At 46.7% G+C, this 22905-nt stretch overlaps 2 protein-coding genes across 4 annotated transcripts; one reads left to right on the top strand and one right to left on the bottom strand.

Annotated features, from left to right (window-relative positions):
* Positions 1-5928: 5928 nt before the first annotated feature.
* Positions 5929-14973, top strand: LOC139684656 (uncharacterized). The gene is made up of 5 exons (XM_071580803.1): positions 5929-6436; positions 9184-9324; positions 9716-9781; positions 10360-10450; positions 11438-14973. The coding sequence occupies exons 1-5, from the start codon at positions 5929-5931 to the stop codon at positions 11640-11642; spliced, it is 1011 nt and encodes a 336-aa protein (XP_071436904.1). The 3' UTR covers positions 11643-14973.
* Positions 12225-22759, bottom strand: NUDT2 (nudix hydrolase 2). 3 transcript variants are annotated; one of them, XR_011699967.1, is made up of 4 exons: positions 22233-22525; positions 21174-21331; positions 15449-16390; positions 12351-12960 (listed from the first exon to the last, which is right to left on the bottom strand). XR_011699967.1 is itself a non-coding variant. In XM_071580986.1 (3 exons), exons 1-3 carry the CDS (start codon positions 22265-22267, stop codon positions 16077-16079), a joined length of 507 nt encoding a protein of 168 aa, XP_071437087.1. In that variant the 5' UTR covers positions 22268-22525; the 3' UTR covers positions 12225-16076. The 3 variants fall into 3 exon arrangements, 2 of the variants coding, with proteins under 2 accessions (XP_071437087.1, XP_071437088.1); XM_071580986.1 differs by having other exon boundaries at positions 12225-16390; XM_071580987.1 differs by lacking the exon at positions 22233-22525 and adding an exon at positions 22725-22759 and having other exon boundaries at positions 12226-16390.
* Between the last annotated feature and the right edge of the window lie 146 nt (positions 22760-22905).

Raw genomic sequence — 22905 nt, 5'->3', positions numbered from 1 at the left:
GCCTGAAATATATTCAGAGAATGCAAGCACTCTGTGAAGAGCAATTAGTCGTGCCAAGATGTTGTTTGGTGTTGCAAAAAGGTGTCATCATGTATTCCTAAAAGCCCTAAGCCTGGACATTAAAGAATGTACCTTTTTATCTTATCCCACATTAACCTGGCTCGGAGTCCTGTTTTTGGGGGCACTCACAGCATCAGTTTGGATTCTTGAGAGGCATATCCTTCAGGTCTGGTGGTGACTTCTTTGGTTGTCTGCAAATAATCAGGTGACAACTATTGATTGCTTTTTGCACCAGTATGACACTGGTCTTGGTTCTCAGCACCCCAGAGCTAAGCTGAGACAGACATGTTATGAGTTGGAGCAGCTTAGAGCAAACTCAGAACACAGAGACTACCACAGAAAGTCTTTGCTTTGCCATTCTGCCTCAGTGTGTCAGATGTTGAGCCTTCTCTAAAACTGAAAATAAGAAAATTGCAAACACAGACAGAATCTATACCTTAGTGAATTACACTTAAGTTAGTGTTTTAACATTCATGGAATGAACTGCCTCTGTTCAGGCAGCTTGTAACATAGCAATTGTTTGACCCTTCTTGCCTACCCCTCTGCTTACTGATCTTCGTGGCAGAGGTAAGGGGCAAAAGCCAGAAATGCCCTCAGAGGGGGTGGAGGAACTCACCCCCCTTTTTGCAGTTAGTAATTTTGCACATCCAGGCAAGGCAGTCAAGATGACTAGATTGCCTGCCTGATCATGGTGTCCTGCATATCAGGATTAGATGTCCACATCCCGTGCTTGCCAGGCAAGGGAGGTGTGGACTATTAGCAACAGGGTTAGAGGGGAAAAGGTTGCCCATGATTCCCCCACTGTCGGTCAGGACACGGTCTCTGTTGCAGTTGCTGTTCCTGCTCTCAGCTGTACCAGGGTTTTCCCATCAAAGCCATGGTGGCTCTGAAGTGGACAGTCCCACCCCTGATGGCTCTCGGGGTGGCCTCTGTTGGTTTGGAAACTGTGGTGTCCAGAGCTGCTGCTGCTTCCAGCCCGGGCTCTGGCCCTGCCCTGCCGTGCTGTGCTGTTTGTTGGCTCCCGCTCTCACTCTGTCTGCCTGTCTGGCTGCCAGAGCAGCTCCAGGGGAGCTCTCGCCCCCTTTTTGGTAGTACTCTTGAAGACCTCTTGCTAGACTGGCCCATGCCACTGCTTTTTCTGCCTGCTACACAAGTCACCAGTCTCAGGGACCTGTCCAACCCCCTTTTTCTTCCTGCCTGTATTATGCAATTGTCGAGCAGTAGCTTTGCCCGCAGGGGAAGGGGGAACCAAGGCAACTGTGCTAGGGAAGTGGCTTGCCCCGTTGCTGGCTCCATCGGCTTTCCCGGCAAACTCTGCCGCACCTGGCTCTCTTCTGCCGGCTCTGCTCACTGCTCCAAGGGGAGCAGCGCTGACAGGAATTAATTCTGCGGTCCTGAGAGGACCTGCCCCTGGATGTCCTTGCACGACCGCCATGCCAAGCCTGGCCGCTCTAGGAGGGACTCCTGGTGCTACACATGCACTTGTCCCAAGTGCCCTGAAGGAACCTAAAGCTGTCACTGGGCACTTTGCCACCCCTACGAGGGTGGACCTGCCCGGGATCGGGGAGGCGGGGGGGGGAGGTCTGGGACAGTGTTCTAGTTCTCGCCAAAAGCTGGTCACCCCAGTCACCCAGGAACCTCTTTTGTCCTTCCTGTTGGAGTTCCTAACACTTTGAAAAGTCCTTTAATCAGTTCTAATTCTTCTTGCCCATTGGCTGTTTTCTGTAGAGAGAAGATAAGTGCTGACTCACAGTCAGGAATTTACCTTCCTCTGCCTCTCCCTGTCCTCAAAGACAGGTATCCATCTGCATCAGCCACGACACAGGGATTGCTTTGTGGGAACATCTCACAGCCCAGAATTGCTCCCAGACTCTGGTATTAGCTCAGTTGGTTAAAACTTGGTTGTAATAATGCCAAGGTCCTGGGTGACAGGTTTTGGGAACCTGTGCTTGCTCAGCTCTGACTTACTTCCCTCTGCAGAGCCTTTGGAGGGGACAACCCACCCCAAACAATTTGCAAACACAGAAACTGCAGAAAAGCCCAGCAGAAACTTTCCCATCCATACTGGGATTACTGGCAACCAAGGCTTTCCTGGTGGCATTACCTTAATTAGGAACATTGCATGGCTTTTGCTCCTAATCCTGCACAGAACAGCTTGTCCCAGGGGTGGCCATGCTGCAGGGAAGCAGGGGGTTATATTTGCTTGCTTTTCTGCCCTGTAACCAGACAGAGCAGCAGTATCACAGCACAAATGAGCTGGCATCTAGAGCCTTGCTGGATATTGTTTATTTTGTACCTAAAAATACGAAAAGGCCAAAGTATTCAAGTATGAGCAGCTCAAAGCAGGCATCTACTTGGGCTCTGTGGGTGAGGTTGGCATTTTCCAGAGACACCGAGTCCCATCCTCAGGGAGTACATTGGATGCTCTGGTTGCTCCAGGTTAACATTCCTAAAATGTTAGGGCTGATGGCCTTATTTGCTGGACCACTGGACAGTGGGACTTGGCAATTTTGGGACAAAGAATGCCTTTTTTTTTTCCTGAGCAAAGATTCTTAGAGCCTGAGGTGTATCTCAAAGTAAACATACTACAGCTTTAATTGTGGGTCTACTCCTTGTGGCTTTGTGGGGCAAATGAGCAATTCTTTAGAGGGGAACATGAAACATCAGGGACAGAACACAGAGAGCAAAACATATATCTGCTGGTTCTGACACTGTGTTAAACAGCAACACTCTTTAAATTATAATGAAAACAGACAAAATTTTCAAATGGACAGTCGCTGCCAAGCAAGGAAAAGAAGAAGCAGCAAAGATTTTGGCACGTTTAATAATAAAACCTGTAATAAAACACATGAGAAAAAGACTTAGATGAGCAACCTAGAGAGAGCACACACAAAAAGTGCCAAGAGAAATTTTCTGAAGCATAACTGAAGTAGGAACTTGGTGGGGGGAAGGATGTTAATAAATAGCTGACATAAGAAGAGCAACTGAAAGTAGGACAGTGTAGAAAGGCTGAATGGATTATTGGCTTTAGTGCTCTCTTCAGAAATGGTCAGGCAGTCACTCTCTGGACTTTGAAGAGTGTTATCAAACAAAATTGGCAACAGAGGAAGTTTTAGGTAGAAAAAAATAAAATCATAGTTAATTCTGTGGCAAATGATCAGCCCAGATGGCATTCACACTGAGTTACAGGAAACTAAAGATGACATTTTTTTAACTTCTAAGGAGTATGTGAATTTTTATTTAAAGCAATAAATATGAGCAAATCAATGCAGCTTTTGTAATGGGGGTGTCTCATACCCATGGGCATCAATGAGTGCTGACCAAGACTTCGTGCTTGTGTTTGCAAAAAGCTTTTTGATAAGATTCTGCCACCAAGGCCCTTAAGAAACTCCATTCTCATGGAGTAAGGGAGGCTTAGCCCACAGGCTGAAACAAAGAGGTGGAATAAGTTGACAGTGGTGACAGCAGAGTGAAGGTTATCAGCAAGTACTGACAAAGACAAAAAGGAGTGAACAATGAAGTAATTAGGTTTGCTGATACCACAAAATTACTGAGAATAATAAAAACTGAGGTGGACTGTGTGGAGCTGCAGGAGGAGCTCATAATACTGATTGAGTAACAAAATGCTGGGGTTTTTTAACTTCTGAGTTGAAATGCAATGCAGTGTTCATGGTAAAAAGCATTTTAAGCATAAATACCCAGCAATGCTCTCTGAATTAGTTCATACAGACCACTGGAACAGGCTGTCCAGGGAGGTCATGGAATCTCCCCCTCTGGAGACATTCAAACCCCATCTAGACAGGTTTCTGTGCCCACTACTCTAGGTTGCCCTGCCCTGTCAGGGGTTGGACTGGATGATCTCCAGAGGTCCCTTCCAACCCTGACAATTCTGTGATTTTTGGAAGGAGGCACTGGCATCCTTGGTGTCTTGAGTGAGATCTTCACTTATCTGATTCCTACTCTCTTCCTCTATTAGCAGATGCCAGTGCTGGATACAGGATCCTGAGCTCAATAGGTGTTTCATTTGATCCAGAACAGCTGTCATATTCCCCTCTTAACATTTTTATGCAGCTCTCAAATCACTGTTTTGGAAATGGGTTTCTCACATTTAAGCTGAAGCTAAGGGGTGAGAATGCTGTATTCCAGATCCTAGAGGGGAAAGGCAGGAATAGGGTAGTGGTGGGATTGTATTCATCCATTTCAATTTTCTAAAGATTATGTAAGATTGTACATGAGATATTTCTGCTGCCTTTCGAAACAGGCAGAAACTCAAGTCCAAAGTGTGTTGTTTTACCTCTCCCCAGCCCTCAGCAGGGTTAAAGAGGACAGAGTTCATGAGCTGTACATGGAGAGCCCAGAAATTTAATTTCCATTTAGGTACTTGGGCTCAACAGGCGTTGTCTGATTGGTGACTATCAGAGTTCCATGAAGCTCAGCATCCCAGTGCAGACACGTCCATCCTCACTCAGAGCTGGTGCAGCAGGACTTGGTTTCTGGCTGCCTCTCCCCAAGCATTTAGGGTGAGCAGAAAGCCCTGATCTGTTTCTGATTTAACAGCCCCCAGGCACTACTAATCTAGCAGAGCCCCAGAACTTCCTGAGAGAAAAACATGAGGTCTTTTAAGCGGTTGTTTATACCCTTGGTATTGTGTACCGGCTTCTGTTGATACAGGCGCTTATTTTTTCAGGTACTGAGCCAAATTCTTGCTATCAGGGAAAAGTATTGTTCTTTGCTTTGGGAGGGGAAACTCTGTAGAAACAGTTTAGATAAACATCAGGTTCTTGTTTAACATCTCTTTTCAGTGCCCTCATACTCTTTATGGTCAGTACTGTTTGCTGATGGGGCTTTTGTAACTCTGACTGCTGGGGAAAACAGGGGAGAAAAGTCACTGCAAAAGCCGGGAGTCACCACGTGTTAATTGTAATGGAAAGGTTTCCAGAATGTTCAGAAAACTCGAAACATCTATTTCTATCCCTCTGTCCCAGGCATAAAATGCACAGCAGAAGGTACACCCACACCAGTCAGGAATGGTTTAGCTTTTAACATTTTGCGCAGGATGTTCACAGGCCCCACCTAATGATTTTATACTGAAAACGGGCAATGGTCCAGCTGAGGTGATGGTATCCATCCTAAGTCATATGAGATGTCGGGACCTGTTGCTCTTAAAAGCAACAAGCAATTGCAGAAATTGCTTCACATCATGTGTTTGTTGTGGGATGATTGTAATGTCTCTTACAACAGCATTGTTAAAAGTGGTACCTTCATGCCTGGAGTGCAGGGACCAAAGTCAGGTGTTCTAAATACAAGGTAATTTCAATACTTATCTGAGCTGAGTCAGCCAAGTACTTACACATCTTTGATGGGATACAGTTTTATCCCAGCACTGCTTTTATATCACCAGAAGCCACTTAATGGAAAGTGTAGCCCAAGGTGGTGTAGCTGGCCCGAGATGAACAGCATGGGGGAATTTCAGTTACTTTTTTATAAGAAAGATTTGACCCAGATAGAGGCAAAAGACCCCCAAACCATCTAATTATTTTTGAGGAAGAGTAGGATGAGTACCTAATTAAAGCAATTGAAATACTGAATTAAATATATGTAGGCAGGTATTTATTGGAATCCCAGAATTGTTCAGGTTGGAAGGACAGTAAGTTTTTCCCCACTATCGTTACACAGGCTGTTATTTTTCTCTAGCATTGCTCAGAGCTACTTGCACGCTCTGTATTTTCAAGAAATGTGATTCCAGGGAATAGGAAGCTATGGGAACTGTTTACCTGGGCATGTCCCCTCAGGAAAGGACTGGTGGGTTACATCTCCCCTTCCTCAGGGCACTTAGACTGGTGCTCAGAGGAGGCGTTTGCCTCGGACATGCAGAGTTCTAAGCCGTGCTCTGGTTGTGCAGCAGCAGCAGAGGGACGAGGCTTCCTCATACGGAACACCCGCCTGGAAAAGTGCATTCGTGTCTCCCACCGCCACAGCAACAGCGTCAGCCTGACCAGCTGCCAGGCACACTCCCAGCAGCAGCAGTGGGGCTGGGACCCTGGCACCGGAAGCGTTGTCAGCCTCCACACGCAGCAGTGCCTGTCGGCCCACGGGATGCGGGAGAACGCTCCGGTCCGGATGGAGCCCTGCGGGGACTGGGAGCGCCAGGCATGGTCCTGCAGTAAGAAGGGACACTTGACTCTGCACGGCTTGGGCCTCTACCTCAGCACCCAGGAAGGAAGCCACAAGGTCTTTGTCTCCAGGGAGAAGGACAAACTCAGCAGGTGGAAGACTTTAGCGGACGAGACGATCTGCACTGCCGCCCGGAGAGCAGCTTGGGGGCAGAGCAAGGAGGCACAGCAGGCTGCAGACACACCTGTGTGGATCCATGAAAGTAAGATGAGGTAGATTTAGCATCAGATAACATCTAACTTACATGTCACCCAAGCCACCTAACACTGGGCTTGCATCCATCATCCTAACTCATGTTCACCTTGGCCCCACATGGACAGATTCCAAATGGCTCCGGCTCAGCCCCACCTGGGACCATTTTCTTCCCTAGAGCTGCTGTTCAGTGTTTTCCAGAAGGCACACAACACCTTTCTGCATCAGGTCTCTAAACCCCAGCTGCATTTCTCATGACAGGCAAATATTTCAAAATGCTCATATATTTCAGGTGCCCACAGCTAGTACAGTTGAAATTGCTTGAGCCTCCCAAGCCCAAAACAACCAAGGCAGTCCCACAAAGTCAGGTGCTTTAGACTTTCAAAGGGCTTTTGGTACTTTGGCATATCACTTTTGGTAACAAGGCAACAAAAGGCAGCTGAAAACCTCTTTTAAACTCCTATGAATTATGAGAAGCAGCTATTTGAAATCGGAAATTGTTTCTCCAGTTTCTGAAGGTACAGTTATGTCCTACGAACAATGCATCTTTCACTAATGAAGCCACAGTTCATAGAATCATAGAATCAGTTGGGTTGGAAGAGACCTCTGAGATCATCAAGTCCAACCCTTAATCTAACCCCACTTTGATTACCAGATCATGGCACTCAGTGCCACGTCAAGTCTCACCTTAAAAACGTCCAGGGTCAGAGAATCCACCACCTCCCTGGGCAGGGCATTCCAATGCCTGACCACTCTCTCTGTAAAGAACTTCTTCCTGATATCCAACCTAAACCTCCCCTGGCAGAGCTTAACCTTAGTTCTAACCTTCATTCCATGTTCTCATCATCCTAGGAGGAAATCCTTGCTCCTGGTGCCTGATGTAACCATAAAGAGACCAGTGAACACAGCAAGTAGTGAGAGGTAGTGTGCTGCTCTCCCTTTGCATTAAGAAATCCTAGAAGATGGCATCAAAAATTATAAAAAATCTGGTTTATATTATCAGTTTCATGGCTTTGATCTTTGCTAAGAAAATCTAATCTCTCCCTTCATGAGTGTTCAGTAGCCTCTGCCTAGACTGGACATAAAAAGGGCAGAAACCCTGGTCCTGTCATGTTTTCAGGTGTTGGACATGAGGCTAAAAGACACCAGGCATGGTCATTTCACTGCGATGTGACTGTCATCACTTGTCACATGCCCAGGGAAGCCCACTGCTGACCACAGATAATCCATGGTCTAGTCTGTTTCCCCCTTTCATTCACTCTCTTCTGCAAAGAAAGGTGGTTTTCTTGTAAAGTTGTGTGCAGAACTGAGACCTGAAATCACACTCAGTTCCTCCCCTCATCTTCTCCTCTCCCTTCTCCCACTCCAGATACCAGAAAAGAGCTGTTGTTTGTAGTGGCTTTTCTGTTTGTCCTCTCTCTAGGTGACGAGATTCCCAACCTTCCTGAGGGGAAATTATTTCCCTTTCAGGACGCTATTCCTTACCTTAAGGCTGATGGCCCCAAAGAGATTTTGAGCTTTGCACAAATGAGCAAAGGGTAAAAGTGATGAATCTGGTTGGCACAAGCAGATGGGATTACGAGTATAACCTTTTGACACAAACTGTAATTCGAATAAAAAGAGATACATTAGCTGTTTAGGCTGTCCTGTGCAGATAAGGGAGCCTTTTCCTGCCACCCACCCTCAACCCCCAAGGTTTTTAATTAGCCAGCTAGAAGGTTAGCACTTAATTATCACAGTAGTCACAAGCAGTGTTTGTTTAACGTGAAGTTAAATATGGACCATACAAATTAGAGACCATAATAGGCTAGCTAAATATAGGCTAGGAAATGCGTGGAACATTTAAGATATGGGAAAAAGGCATGTGAAAAGGGAGTTTGCATTCCCCAAGGCACTGTTCCTGCCAGCCCAGGGCTGTCTCTGAGCCAGGATCCCCAAATAAGGCTGTGAGGGTAAACACAGAGCAGGCTTTGAAGCAGGTTATGCAAGTTAGTGTGTCTCGTGCAAAGTAGTAATTATCCTATCAGCCTCATGGTTCAGTCTATTGGAGGTAACCTCTGACCACCCAGTAACAGCATCAAAGCCCTGTGTGTTTGTTTAGGCATTTCTGATCCAAGTTTCGGCTGATCATCGACAGAGAACTTCTGCTTGGGTGGGTAATTTGCTTCATAAATCACACCTGTGTAACTGTGGATGTGAGGGCCACAGGGTGGGATGGGGTCAGAGAGGCAGCAGAGAGCCCTGAAGACACGGTTTTCTTGATCAGGAGAGGGAATTGCTGCCCCAGGAATTCACACAGCCCCCCTCTAGCAGCAGTTGCTTCCCCCATACGTATATCTGCAGTAGAGACTGGAAGGCAAAGGAAGTCACTGAGCTTTGCAAAGGGGGATGGACTACTCAGCACCCTGTTGATCCCATTTTTTCACCTGCAGTGTTGGTAATAGTTGCGATTCTTCCACTTACCTCTTCCTCACACATCATGCTTTAACAGCTGGTGTTGCACTCATGTTTTTTAGACAATGATCACATTTTACCATCAGAAAACAAGCTCTGCTTTGGTTGTTCACTCAGTCTCTAGATGTTCATTTCACCTTTAAAATCTGTGAGAACTGAAGGCCTCTGGTGCACAGGAGGAGGTGATTGCCACTGCACCACGTCCTATTTGCCCTTTCCTTGCTGGGCACTGAGTATATCCAAGTTCCTGTATAAAAAACATAAATGAGAATCACACAGGTCTTTGCTTTATTTTCTTCCAAGCTAAAACCATCGATCCATCAAAGACTGATGTCATGGACAGAGAGTCTTCTGTGAGCCTGACTGACCCACATCTGTCTAACAAACTGAACAGCACAGCGTCTCCGGTGAGGACCAAACAGGCACAGCTCCCGGCAAAGGAGGGTGAGCACAGTTCTGAGTGTGACAACAGCAGGAAGGAAAGTGAGGACACTCACTTTCAGAGGGTTTTTAGACTGTTTTCAGTGGTGCTGAGTACCTGGGGACTTCTGAAGAACTTCCCCGTGTACCACTGAGTGCTTTCCTGCCACACGCTGAGGTGTTCCCCTTGGAAGCATTTCAGTGATACGGCCACAGCCTTAACCCGGAGGCACAGCCGTCAGATGTTTTAGGAGCAACAAATACCTATGGCTGGGGAACAATGAGGAAGTTTCCTTTTCCCTCTGGGTTCATACAAAGAGGATTTGTGGTTACAGTGCAGCCCTAGGAGGAATCTGGAGTTTGCTCTGGTCCAACTGGAAGATGCTAATCTGAGTTTCTCTGCTTTTTCTCCTAGATACATCCCACAATCATTCTAAGAAGCACGGAAATCGAGGGAAAAATAGTGGGGCCAGGCTTGCAGGTAGGTCTGGGGATTGGCTAGAGGAGGAAGGGACCAGGTAGATGAAGGTTCATCAGTGTCCCTTTCCTTCCCATCACAACAGAGCGACATTCCCCTGGGTACTGCTGAGGATGCTCATTAGGGAAGGAGGGCAGCAAATTATCTGTCAGAAAGACTCTTCTTAAAGATTAAACTAATCTCCACAGGCCTGAAGTAAAAAAAAAAACCGAAAACCACCGATGTGTAAAACCATGCAAATGCTTTGTTCCAGCTCATCAGGAGAATCAGATGCCTACTAGCACTGCTGCCTTCCCCCAGCCCTTCCTATTTTGTATCAGAAAGCTACAGAGAGGAGAAACATGAATAGTTATTGTCTTTGCAATAAAAAATAAAACATTTTGTGCACATTTCCAGTAGAGAGATGCTGGGCACTGTAAAGCAGCTGTAAGAGGTTGGTCTAATAGACAAAGTACTTCTCCTGATATCTACTAGTCTTCAAGGACATTACAGGTGATTTTTTGTGTCAATTGTGGCTATTGCATAGTAAGAACAGGGATAGGTACATCAAACTCATGATGCTTTCTGTGATATCCTTTCAGGCACCAATTGGAAGACAGCCATGCTGGTACTCAGCCCCTTGGCATTCATACTGGGATTAATAATACTGACACTCAATGTTCACTACAACAAGTAAGTGAAATTCAGCTCCATTCAGTCCATCATGAATAGCATTTTAAAACAAAACTCCAGCATTTCAAAACAAAAAGTCTTGCTTTTGGCACTGCCCTTCTCCATCTCACACTTGAAGTCTGTTGCTCTCAGCAGGTGGGTCTCCTCACCAGTGATGTCACCCTTGGTGATATCTCTTCTCTGCCACCCCGTTTATCCATCCCACACCCTAACCCATCCAAATGCAGCTGCAAATGTTGCTCCTCCTCTCCTACACAGCTCACACCACCCTGAAGGATGTGGCATCACAGCTCCTGCAGTAGTGAAGCCACCAAGGGACAGGCAGGTGCAGTTCATAGAATCATAGAATGGATTGGGTTGGAAAAGCCCTCAGATATCATCAAGTCCAACCCTTGGTCCAACTCCAGTCCCTTTACCACATCATGGCACTCAGTGCCACAGCCAATCTCAGTTTAAAAACCTCCAGGGGATGGGGAATCCACCCCCTCTCTGGGCAGCCCATTCCAATGCCTGATTACTCTCTCAGGAAAGAATTGTTTTCTGATCTCCAACTTAAATTTCCCCTGGCAGAGCTTGAGCCCATGACCCCTTGTCCTATTGCTGAGTGCCTGGGAGAAGAGACCAACCCCCACCTGGCCAGAACTTCCCTGCAGGTAGTTCTAGACAGTGCTGAGGTCACCTCTGAGCCTCCTCTTCTCCAGGCTAAACACCCCCAGCTCCCTCAGCCTCTCCCCACAGCACTTGTGCTCCAGTCCCTTCTCCAGCCTTGTTGCTCTTCTCTGGACCCACTCCAGCCCCTCAATCTCTTTCCTGAACTGAGGAAACACAACACTCAAGGTGTGGCCTCACCAACGCAGAGTACAGGGGAAGGGTCACTGCCCTGGGCCTGCTGGCCATGCTATTTTTGATCCAGGCCAGGATCCCATTGGCCTTCTTGGCCACCTGGGCACTCTGTTGGCTCATGTTGTCTCTCCTCTCTCCTGCCAGGAAGAAGAAGATCCTCTCTGCCCTGAAGAGCTCCCCAGCCACCAGCAGCAGGGCTGAGCTCCAGGATGCTCCCCTACGAAGGGCTCCGCAGCCACACCTGCCTCCCTCCCGGCCCCCGTCCCTGCGGCGTGGGGAGATCCTCATCGAGTGGAAGGACGGGACTGTCACTCCCCTCTTTGACAGTGTCAGTTACCAAATGGACTAACTTAGAGCAGCAGAGCTGTTTTCCATCCCGTGTCACTCTTCCCACTGGGAAGAATGCCACCCCAGCCGACTCTTCCCTGCCCTTGCTGTTTTGACAGTAAGCACCGTTTGGGGTTTTCTTTGAACACTTGAGTACAATCTCCTTGCACAGCACAAGGGTGAAGCAAGCAGAGTAGATTGTTTGGTTTGTACAGGCACATGCTGCTTAGCAATTCCAGGGAGGCCTTAACTGATAACAAACCCCATGTTTACCTAAGTGAAGCTGAGACTCACCAGCTGCAAACTGCCCAACGAACCAAAATTCAAGATTACTGAGCATATGAGAGGGAAATCTTTGAAGACAAGGTGTGTAAAGTAAAAAACAGAAGTCCTGATGATACTTAAATTCTTTTAAAGATAAAACTAGCTGCCAGCAGGCACAGGAGAATGTCAGTTAGGTTGTCAGTGTGAGAACATGTCTTATTTTGAGGAAAAACCAAAATGTTTACCAAAGACCAGAGGGAAGGATTCCTCCTCAATAATCATGTCACTCCTTATTAAATTTAAGAAAAAGGAACTTTAATTGTAAAATGGATATAAGAAGGACAACTGTTCTTAACTACTATATATATACATATATATGTAGATACAGATATAACTGTAAACAGACCAGAGCAAACTACTCCCCCAGCACCAAAGGTAAAACAAAAGAGAACCCCCAAACGGCAGGTTCCTCCTGGAGCAGTTCTATTTATGGACAGTGTCACACCTTGGCTGGCTGCGAGGAGAATTCTCAGCCTTTTCCCAGTGAGGCAGAAACAAGGAGTGGACACTCACATGGATTCCCTCTCTCTCTCTCCTTGTCCTTTGTCCCAAACGAAGAAGGAAAAGCTGAGAGTGGGGGAATGGTGATAATTCTGAGGAATCTCCCTGCAGTCTAAGTCAGTCCCCAGGAAGAAAAAAAAGTCTGCAGCATGTCCCGAAGCAGCCGTGACTCTTCTCTCTCTCTCTCTGAAGCTCAGGGTGCCTGGAGATGGAGGGGGAAAAGCAAAGAGCAGAGCCAGAAAAAGAGCTCTCACCAGCAAGCACTGGCTCTTTTTCTGCAGCAGCCCAAAGAAATATCTGAAAGTCCAGCCAGCACACAGGGAAAAAACCTTCTCCCCACTCCCAGGTGCTGGGGTTCTGTTTTCATATCTCCATCCCACCATTCAGTTGGAATCTGAAGTCATCAGCCATCTTCTGTCCTCAGTCCTGGCACTCGAAGCCCAAATCTTTGTGTTTGTAAGGTGAGAAAAATTCTCTGAGGGACTCCTCCCAATACCACCTTCCTGTGATTGAACCTTTAACAGAATATAAAGAGTACTACCTTCAGGACTCAAAAAATTATAGTCTCTTCCAGATACCTGCCAAAATACTCACCCCCAGTAAGTTGGCAATTAAATAACAGCAAGCCATTTTTCTAACTTGAAAGGCAGCACTCCACTGTCCTCTCTGCATCTCTACAAGAGCCCTGCAGAGAGAGCATGTGCCTCTCCAAATATTTCCATATTTAGGATGTACTAAACCTTATTAAAACACACACATCCTGTTTTATTGTATAGACTGGCAAGTAACACTGGTTATGCTTGTTGGGGATACTGCATATAGAGCCACTTTATACCAGCTTCAGTCTCTGATTTCCTATAATCACATGGAAGACTCAGAAGAACAGATATTTGCTTCCACCAGAGCAGGAATATAGTTCTTTTTCTAGACAGGAGTAAGACACTGTTTTCAGCCTTTACACTTCTTGTTTGAGCTTAATTACCTGTGACTGTCACACTCAGTTCTGGTCTTCTGTCAGGGAAACTTGCAATGTCTCAGTGCTTTCCTAATACTCACAAATTTATGCTCTTCTCTCTGATTTTTGAACAGATGTAATCATGGCTCTAAGTCAGGAGTTATTTGGATAAAGAAATACTAACACCAGGAAATTATGAGTTGTGTCAGTGTATTTGTTGGGTAGAGCAAAGGAAACCACATCCTCCTGTCTCTTACTAGAATAATGCTTTTCACTTTATCTAAATTAGGTTGTTCCCCTATTTCAGTATAGCTCAGACTTCTCCAGAGTTTGATTTTATTTAACCTATGGCAGAAATAAGGTTCCTCTAGGGAATTTAGCCTGGGTTTGGGTGGGGTTAATTTTTCTTCTTAAACAGCCTGGTAGAAAATTTAGTGCTGTGAGATACTATAACCAAAAACTTAACTGGTCTCAAGAAAGAAAACACATATATTGATTCAGGGCATAAAATCAGAGGTCAGAAATAAATGTCTTCCCAAGGTATATGATTCTGTAATTTACTGGAGGGTTTCTCAGACACTCCTTGGGAAAATATTTTACTACTAGACATGGGCAGAGGAAGAACTCTTTCTTCACAGGGAGCAGTGAACACAAGCAAGAATCAGAGTTAAATTCTGACTTGCCAATGTTTCCACTTAAAAAAAAAACAAACAAAAACTCTGGGGCCAAGGTTCTGAATGTGCAAGCATCATTTTACTCACAAAATCCGTGGGGATGCATTTTGTACATAAGTATCTCAAAATGAACACAAAGTGCCTCATCAGTTATCACTGTTATATCCCTTGTACTTTCTTCTGACACAGTTAAGATGCTGCCTTTGAACTTTTGTCCAAGGAGCACATCACTTTGGGGTGCAAACCACTGGCCATCCTCCAAAACCTTGACACACTTTGGGAACAGTCAGAGCAGCGCCATTAAAAGGGAAATACTGACCTGGAGTTCAGCTCATGTTGTGCTTTCCAAAGCAAAAAGCGCACATGTTCATTACAGCTGAATGGGCAGAACCGATGACTTGTTAATGACTCTCTGTAACTCCTACTTAATATGCCAATCTTGTCCATAAACATGAAGGCAGAAACTGTTTACACAGCACTGATTAAATCGTAGCTCAAACAATAATGAAAAAACAAGACTGAAGCAGCACAGGCTTTTAACTTTTTTCTCTCACCCTGTGTTTTACTGGTTGTTTTTATTTATTTCTCACTGGTTTGCCTACATTACATGCTAGAGACCAAATGTTGCAAGATATGGACAGAGGAACTGAAGGTGTGAGTCTTCATCAGGAGAGGTCGTATAAAGCCTGTTAACCAAACATACATCAGGGAAGACTCCAAAATAGCTGATTCTGCTTTGGGGCTGGACCTGGTGGCAGTGGGAGACACCTTCCACCCTCTGTTGTTCTGAAGTTAGGAGAGAAACACTCAGAGCAATTGCACAACCTGTGTCCTTCCTCTCTGCCACCACCTGAATGTATTGCTTCTAAACAGTGTTCATAATCAAAATAAAACTTGACTGTAAAGCAGAGGAGCACTGAAGTTGTTTATGTGTGTGTGTATATATATATATATGTGTGTGTGTCTATGTGTGAGTGTGTGTGTGTGTGTGTGTGTGTGTGTAACAGCATCCTTTTTTGTATGTGTGTGCTTGTATATATATATATATATATATAAATAAAAATGTACTATAAAAATTTTAAATCACTCCACAGAAAGATAACATAGTGATGAGCAAGACACTCCTGCCTCACACTGGCAGGAACATTATTAATGGATACTGCACCAAAAGATGAGTGGCTGGAGCCACAGATACAGGGATATTATTAAACAGATAAAAGACTGCACATAAGCTTAAATATCCTGTGCTGAAAATGCATTAACCACACAGATTTCCCTTTATCAACCCCCTGAAAAATGCATGGCTGAGATGTCTTTTAAAGATCAAAAAACGGAAAGAAAGAGGCCAAAGAACATCAGGTTTAAATACTGTACCTCAGCTGTTTACTAGGACTCTTTGGATGGAAAATGCTCTCATAACAGTACATTGGGGATGTACATAAAGTCACAATACAAACAAACAAGACCTGAAATGATTTGACAAGTGATCACAGAGTATCAGTGGAGGAGCTGGGAACAGAACTACTGCTTCCTCATTTGAAATGCAAGTTGAGGCTTCTGCAGTAAGATTTTGGTATTAAAAATCTCCATATGCTCATTTTCTCAGCTCTGTAGCAATACATCAGCAAGTCAAGAGATATCAAGTGTTTGATTTTTCAAGAAGACCTGTGGTTGTTCATCACTTCAAGGGAGGGGAAAAATAAAAGGAAAAAAGGGAAGAAAATGAGACAGGGACAGAGAAAGTCTTTGTCAGCTCTGGGTTTCAATTCAGATATCTCTGACTCATGTTTCAATCAGTTCACACCTTTGTGTGTTAGCTAGGGGAGACAAAAGCAAGGGCTCTTTAAAAGCTCCATCTACCTTCACTGAATTTCAACAGATTTTAAAAAGAAATCTACAGCCATGTAATTCTTCCTCTAATTGAAAAAAAAATAAACAAAAACTCCAAAAGAAACCCAGGCCATTTTTCTTCAAAACTTCCCCCTATCCCTCACAAAAGCACTCATTCTTTGGAGCAGAGGAACTGATGCACTTCTTTCAGCGTTGCCTGCATGTCCTCATACTCTGCAAACTTGCAAGCATCCTCCAGCTTCAGCCACTGGAAGGCTTGGTGTTCCTCTGACAGCTTGATTTCTGTGTCACAGTCCTTCACTTCTGCCAGCCAGTAAACGACAGTCTTGGGTTTGCCTCGCACAGGGTAGTGCAGCTCCTTCCTGTATCCCTCCACGAGGGTGAGCTGGCTGGCCTGCAGACCTGCCTCCTCCTGTGTCTCCCGGAATGCCGTCTGCAGGTCATCCTCCCCAGGGTCCACGTGGCCTGCAAAGAGTGTGAAAGAGTCATTCCCTGAGAAGGAAACTCAGATTTCGCTCAGTTAGTGTCCTGGTTCAGCAACCAAGACCACTGTGTGGGTGTGACCAAAGTTCTGTATTCTAAACCCCTCTGTGTCATTTCTCACTAACTGTTAACAATGGACCATTTGCAGCAGCTGCCCAGGGCACACCTGACCCCTCAGGCTGGGAGCTGGGTGTGAAAGACACCTGAGAGATAAGAGCTGTGATAACTCCCCTCCAGGGAGTCATTGGCACCTCCACACCCAGCCTGAGGTGTCATGTCTGCTAATGGGCCAGCAATGATTTCAAACACCCCACGACTCTCAGAGTCAGATCACCCATCGTGTGACTCACCGCCCTGGGGGGAGGGACTGGGTGCTCCCACCTGGACATGGGGGTACATATCTGGGGTAAGAAGACCTCAGGGGTCACTCGTCAGATGGAGAGGAGGACCAAAACCTTGATAGGAGACCACCACCCTCCACCAGTCTGCAACTGTCAGCTGCACCAGCAGGTTTTCCACTTTGGACTTTTACTTTGGACTTGGGGGAACCACATAGGGTTCAGCACAGGGGCTAACAAACCCCTTTGTGCTTGTGCCCCAGGGTGCTGGGTTATATTTCTGGGGTTTTGTGGGTTAAAACCAATTTTTTCTCTTTGTGCCATTGCATTCATTGTAATATTGTTATTAAATTGTAACTCTAACTTATAATCTCTTTTGTGTTGTGTTCATTTCTCCTGCCGGTTCACCTTTTAACCAGCACAAACTCAGAGTCAGATCACCCATTGTGGAATTCCCCGTCCTGGGGGAGGTATGGGGTGCTCCCACCTGAACCTGAGCATATGTAATCTTGGGGGGTTTGGAGACTTCTGGTGCCACTCATCAAACCCAGAGGAGCACCAGAACCCGGACAGGAGGAGACCACCACTCTTGACCAGACTCTGACATCCTCTGCGCCAACAGATTATTCACTTCCTTTTACTCTGGACTCGGAGGAACCACATGGGGCTCAGCACAGGGGCCAATGAACACCATTCTGTTTGTGCCCCAGGGTGCTGGGTTATACTTCTGGGTTTTGTGGGTTAAAACCAATTCCTCTGTGCCATTGCATTTATTGTAATATTGCCATTAAATTGTAACTCTGACTTAAAATCTCTTTTGTGTTGGGTTTGTTTGTCCTGCTGGTTTACCTTTAATCCAGCACAATTGGCAACTGGGAAACGCTGGGAGACAGAGGTGGGAGAACACTGTGGCTGATGTGGGGTGAAAGGAAAACTGGAGAATAGATACTGATTTTCCAGCCCTTATGCCTTGATTTGTCTTTGCCTTGTGGCTTTTAGGATCATCACTTATCCCACATCTTCTAAACTCCCAGTGGCCTGTCAGCACCAGTCATCCTTTCCTCCCAGTCCTCCTCTCCTCTTCTGGAGCACTTTACACCCATGATGTTCCACCTTACATTATACCAAGGACTGAGTCCCTTGGGAATATTTTTCCTTCTACAGAGAGGAGACTGCTCATGTGCAAGAGTCCCAAACCTCTCTCAACCCTTCCTTCCCACATAAGGCTCAATTCTGCAAAACTCTTGCTTATGCCAACAGCCCAGAAATAACAGGAGCAGGAACCAACCAATGCCATTTAAAAGCTGAGTTTCATTTAGGCACTCGGGGTTTATTTCTCTCATATTCCCCCACAGTAAACGCAGCAATCCTCAGATCCAGTCCCTTCCCAAGCTGTGTAGTTCTCCTAAGACACATCATTTATTTTATGTTGCTCAGATCGAGAGGTGCCACTAAAAACAAGAGATAAATATAACACATCCCCAACCGTTTGTACTTTCGTTGAGAAATGTCAGATTTGGTTTTCTCATGAAAGCTCCAGACCAGAACATAAATAGAACAAGACAAGCAAGACCTCAAAACAGCAACATAGCAGGAGCGGGGAGGTTTCAAGAGGAGAAAAAATTTGTCTTATTTGGTCCTGGTGTCACTCTATTTTTCTGTAGCTGGCAGCAAATAGCCATAATTTAATTACAGAAATGAATCTTTCCTCAGGTCCCAAGTACCCACAGCCACCCTTTAGTACAATGGGGGTACGTGGGAAGTTTTGTTTTGCTTTTGCAACATGTCTCACTCACTCTTTGTCTCTGTACCAGAAGTTTAAACACCTCTTACAACGAAACATCATCTCAGATGTAAAATAAGCTTCTCTTTCAAGCAGTAAGTGTGCAGCAAACAGCATCTGATGTTGGTATCTGTTGATAACCTCAAGTCTAAGCTCCAAGCTTCCAAGCTGAACAGTGCAGTTTACCTGCTGGGCAGAAAAAGGGCTGCTGGCAGCATCTCACACCACAGCTCTCAGATCCTCTCAGCTGTTTCCACTAATGCAGTTCCAATATATTGAGGAAAACAAACCCCACATCCCTTTTCCCTCCCACCAACCTTGGCTAGAGAAGTCACAGTTCTGGGAGCAGAGATGAGGTTGATGAGGTTTAAGTGGATCCAGGCAAGTCCAGTTTAATCCCACAGGGTTGCAACTTAACAGCTCTTCTTCATTTATTGCCCCCCAAACCACAGCAAGCTACTGTTACAGGCTGCCATTGGATTGTGGCTTTTGTGTGTAGCTTGGGATCTCCAAAACCTTGAGCAGTGTGTTGAGGGAGGGGATTCTGCCCCTCTGCTCTGGTGAGACCCCATCTGGAGTGCTGCATCCAGCTCTGGGATCCTCAGCACGGGAAGAGCACTGACCTGTTGGAGCAAGTACAGAGGAGGCCAAGATTGTTGGGGGCTGGAGCACCTCTGCTTTGGAGACAGGCTGAGAGAGCCAGGGCTGTTCAGCCTGGAGAAGAGAAGACTCTGGGCAGACCTAATGCCCTTTCCAGTGTCTAAAGGCTGCAGGTTTATAAGAAAGATGAGTACAGACTTTTGAACAGTGCCTGGAGTGACAGGACAAGTGCTCCTGCTTTTCAACTAAACGAGAGCAGATTCAGACTACAGACAAGAACTTCATTAACCATCAGAGCTGTGAAACTATGGCACAGGCTGCCCAGAGAGGTGGTGGAAGCCCCAGTCGTGACAACATTCAAGGCTAGGCTGGATGGGCCCTGAGCAACCTGCTTTAGTTGAAGATGTTTCTGCTCATTGCATGGTGGTTGGACCAGGTGACTTTCAAACACCCCTCCCAGCCCAAACCATTCAATGGTTCTGTGACTCTGAGTGTGTGGGATGGATGCCTACCAGACAATTAATTCCCTACCAAAATGCCTACAAGTAATTTCAATTGCTTGTCCAGAGTTTCTGTGTTCCCAGGGAGTCTTTCCATGTGGGTCTCTTCTCACAACAATCAATCACGTCCCAGCAGATGTTTTTTAGCTTTCCAGTAGGCTGCAAACTCAACTCCCTTAGGCTTTTGGTGAAGTGGACAAAGGGGGAGGTTTGGAAAGTTTTGTTCTTTCCCTTAATAGGAGAGCATAACTGATGCTGATACAAGATGTTTTTTTCCCAGCTTACAAAGTCCTGGTTACAAACTGCTGCACAAGGCTTTAAAAGCATTGCATTTTACAAAGTGAGAAGTAAAAACTACCAGGAATAAATCTCAGAGGGTAAAAAACAGCACATAAGAAGATCTGCAGGGAACCTGAAGTACTTCTGTGGTGCACTTTTCCTGGTACCAGGGCTGTGAGAATGTACTAGCAAATACTGATTCTGCCATGTGTCTTTACAGAGGAGGTGCTGCTCTTGTCTTTTGCTTTGGGGCCTCACCAAGGAGCACTGATGGCTTAGGTGAAGGTGGCTGACAGGAGATTTAACCTTATCTGTGCCTCTCTATTGCATTAGGCATGTGATTTTTATCAGTCTTATCCTGGACTTAAAGAAATTCCTGCATCTTAAGGTGCTGGAGTGGGTCCAGAGAAGAGCAACGAGGTTGGTGAAAGGACTTGAGCACAAGTGCTGTGGGGAGAGGCTGAGGGAGCTGGGGGTGTTTAGCCTGGAGAAGAGGAGGCTCAGAGGTGACCTCAGCACTGTCTAGAACTACCTGAAAAGATGTAGCCAGATGGGCATTGGTTTCTTCTCTCAGGCAACCAACAGCAGAAGAAGAGGGCAGGGGCTTAAGCTTTGCTAGGGGAGATTTAGGTTGGATATCAGGAAGAAGTTCTTTCCAGAGAGAGTAATCAGGCATTGGAATGGCCTGTCCAGGGAGGTGGTGGATTCTCCGACCCTGGAGGTTTTTAAGGTGAGACTTGACGTGGCACTGAGTGCCATGATCTAGTAATGAAAGTGGGGTTGGATTAAGGGTTGGACTTGATGATCTCAGAGGTCTCTTCCAACCCAACTGATTCTATGATTCTATGATCTTCTAAAGAAAGGTGTTTTAAAGTGCATCACTGCAGATTTTAGTTTGCCTTCTTGTAAACTGTGACCCTTCTGTTTATACAAGGGTCAAACAACCTGGTCAGTGGTACCTGACAGAGCAAGAGACATGAGCAAGAAGGTAAAAAAAAATTCACTTGGTGCCTCAGTCATGTGCCAGACACATCAGATACCTGAGGAGCACAGCTGCGTGTCACCCCCAGCCCCAACCCAACCCAGCCCTGCCCAACACTTGATACAGACACAACAAAGGCTCAAAACTCCCACGTTGGCTGCAGGGGCAGCACCATCAGACAAAGATCACAGTCAGCAGCTGCTCTGAATGGTAACTGTCCCCTTGAGCTGATCAAATCCTGCCCGCAGTGTCACACCCAGCGTGTCCCCAGAAGGAACGTCACCTTTGGGCGGGGTCCAGTGGTGGGTCCCGTAGGAAGTCTGCAGGAGCAGGTACTCGATGCTGTCAGAGGCCCTGGAGGATGGCGCTGGCTGCAGCCTCCTGTAGATGATCAAGCCACAGGCTCTCACCGCCATTCCCCTCTGCCAGCTGCACCGGGAGCTGTGGGACAGCACAGAACATGGAGCTCAGACAGACCGGGTGTGTTCAGCCAGATAAAGTATCTCAGCAGAGCAAAAAGTTCTCCATCCCTTTCTATTTACAATTAAACTGCATCTTAACTATCTTAATTATAAAAAGCAGAGTCACAGAGTGATACCATTGGTTGGGTTGGAAAAGCCCTCGGAGATCATCAAGTCCAACCCTTGGTCCAACTCCAGTCCCTTTACCAGATCATGGCACTCAGTGCCACGGCCAATCTCAGTTTAAAAACCTCCAGGGATGGGGAATCCACCCCCTCTCTGGGCAGCCCATTCCAATGCCTGAGCACTCCCTCTGGAAAGAATTTTTTTCTGATCTCCAACTTAAATTTCTCCTGGCAGAGCTTGAGCCCATCGTGCCCCCTTGTCCTATTGCTGAGTGCCTGGGAGTCCTCTCCTTTAAAACAAGGAAAGAGGAACCTACACAAAAGCGTCAATGGAAAGGTTATTAAGCAGCACAAAATATGACATTTCTCTGCTGCTGATATATTATGGTATATTACAAACCATATCATGGGGAGGAAAAAACACCATAAAGGAAAAGGAAAGCCCTTTCCACTGCCAAAATCTGAAGGCCCTGGGCAGAGGTAACACCTCCCAGCTACTGACACACATAAATAAATAACTGCCCTCGCAGCTGAGCAGTCCCCAGGACGTCAGTGAGAAAATGAATGCCAAAGGACAGGCTCTCTGCTGTCTGGGCTAGAGACAAGGCTATTACACATAAAATTTGAAGTCAGCAGCAAAGGAACACATCTCTCAAGTGATAAATACTGTCATCAAAAAGCTACCGCAGCCGGGATGTCTGGCCCTGTGCAGAAAAAGGGGGAAAGCTCAGGAGATGAGTAATCCACGTTAAGCACCTGGGCGACTCCCAGTTCCAGGCAAAGATGTGCATGTTGGCAGAGACACACAGTTCAGTAAGTGGTAACTTCACACAACGCTGTTTCCCGCTGGAACGCCAAGGGCGGCCTCGCGACACCTCCAGATTCCAATGCGGAAAACCAGAGCATGGAGCCCTCCACCACCAACCCCGCCACTGGACGGCGCTCAGCTCCCTCGGTCCACACCTTTAACCGACTCCCTTCGTTTCTAATCAGCCACGACAAGGACAAACCCTCCCTACGGCCCCCACAGCCCCGGGGCCAGCGCGGGGGACCAGCACCACCTCCCGTGCGCGCCTGGAAGGACAAGGGCAAACCTCCCCAAGCCCTCCCGCCGCTGCCCGGGGCCGCGCCCCCATTCCCGCCCGCAGAGGGTGAGCTCCCGTGCCCGGGGAGCGGGACACGGTGCGGTGGGACAGGGGGAACAGGGACACGTGTGACCCACTCAGGCCGCCATGGCCCTCCCCTCACCTGCGCTTCCGGGTCCGCACGGGATGGGCGGGACCAGCGCATGACTGACGGCAGCTTCAGCCAATCACAGCGCCGAAGGCGCAGGCGGGAGACACGCCCCTCTCGCTCCGCGCTCCCCGTCTCTGTCGTCGTTAGGCCACGCCCCCTCCTGGCAGCGAAAGTCTCGGATTGGTCTCTCTCC

Source organism: Pithys albifrons, chromosome Z (genome assembly GCF_047495875.1).
Source record: "Pithys albifrons albifrons isolate INPA30051 chromosome Z, PitAlb_v1, whole genome shotgun sequence".
Classification (NCBI taxonomy): Eukaryota; Metazoa; Chordata; class Aves; order Passeriformes; family Thamnophilidae; genus Pithys; species Pithys albifrons.
The sequence above is the reverse complement of the archived record's forward strand: the minus strand, read 5'-3'. Positions and strand labels throughout refer to the sequence as shown.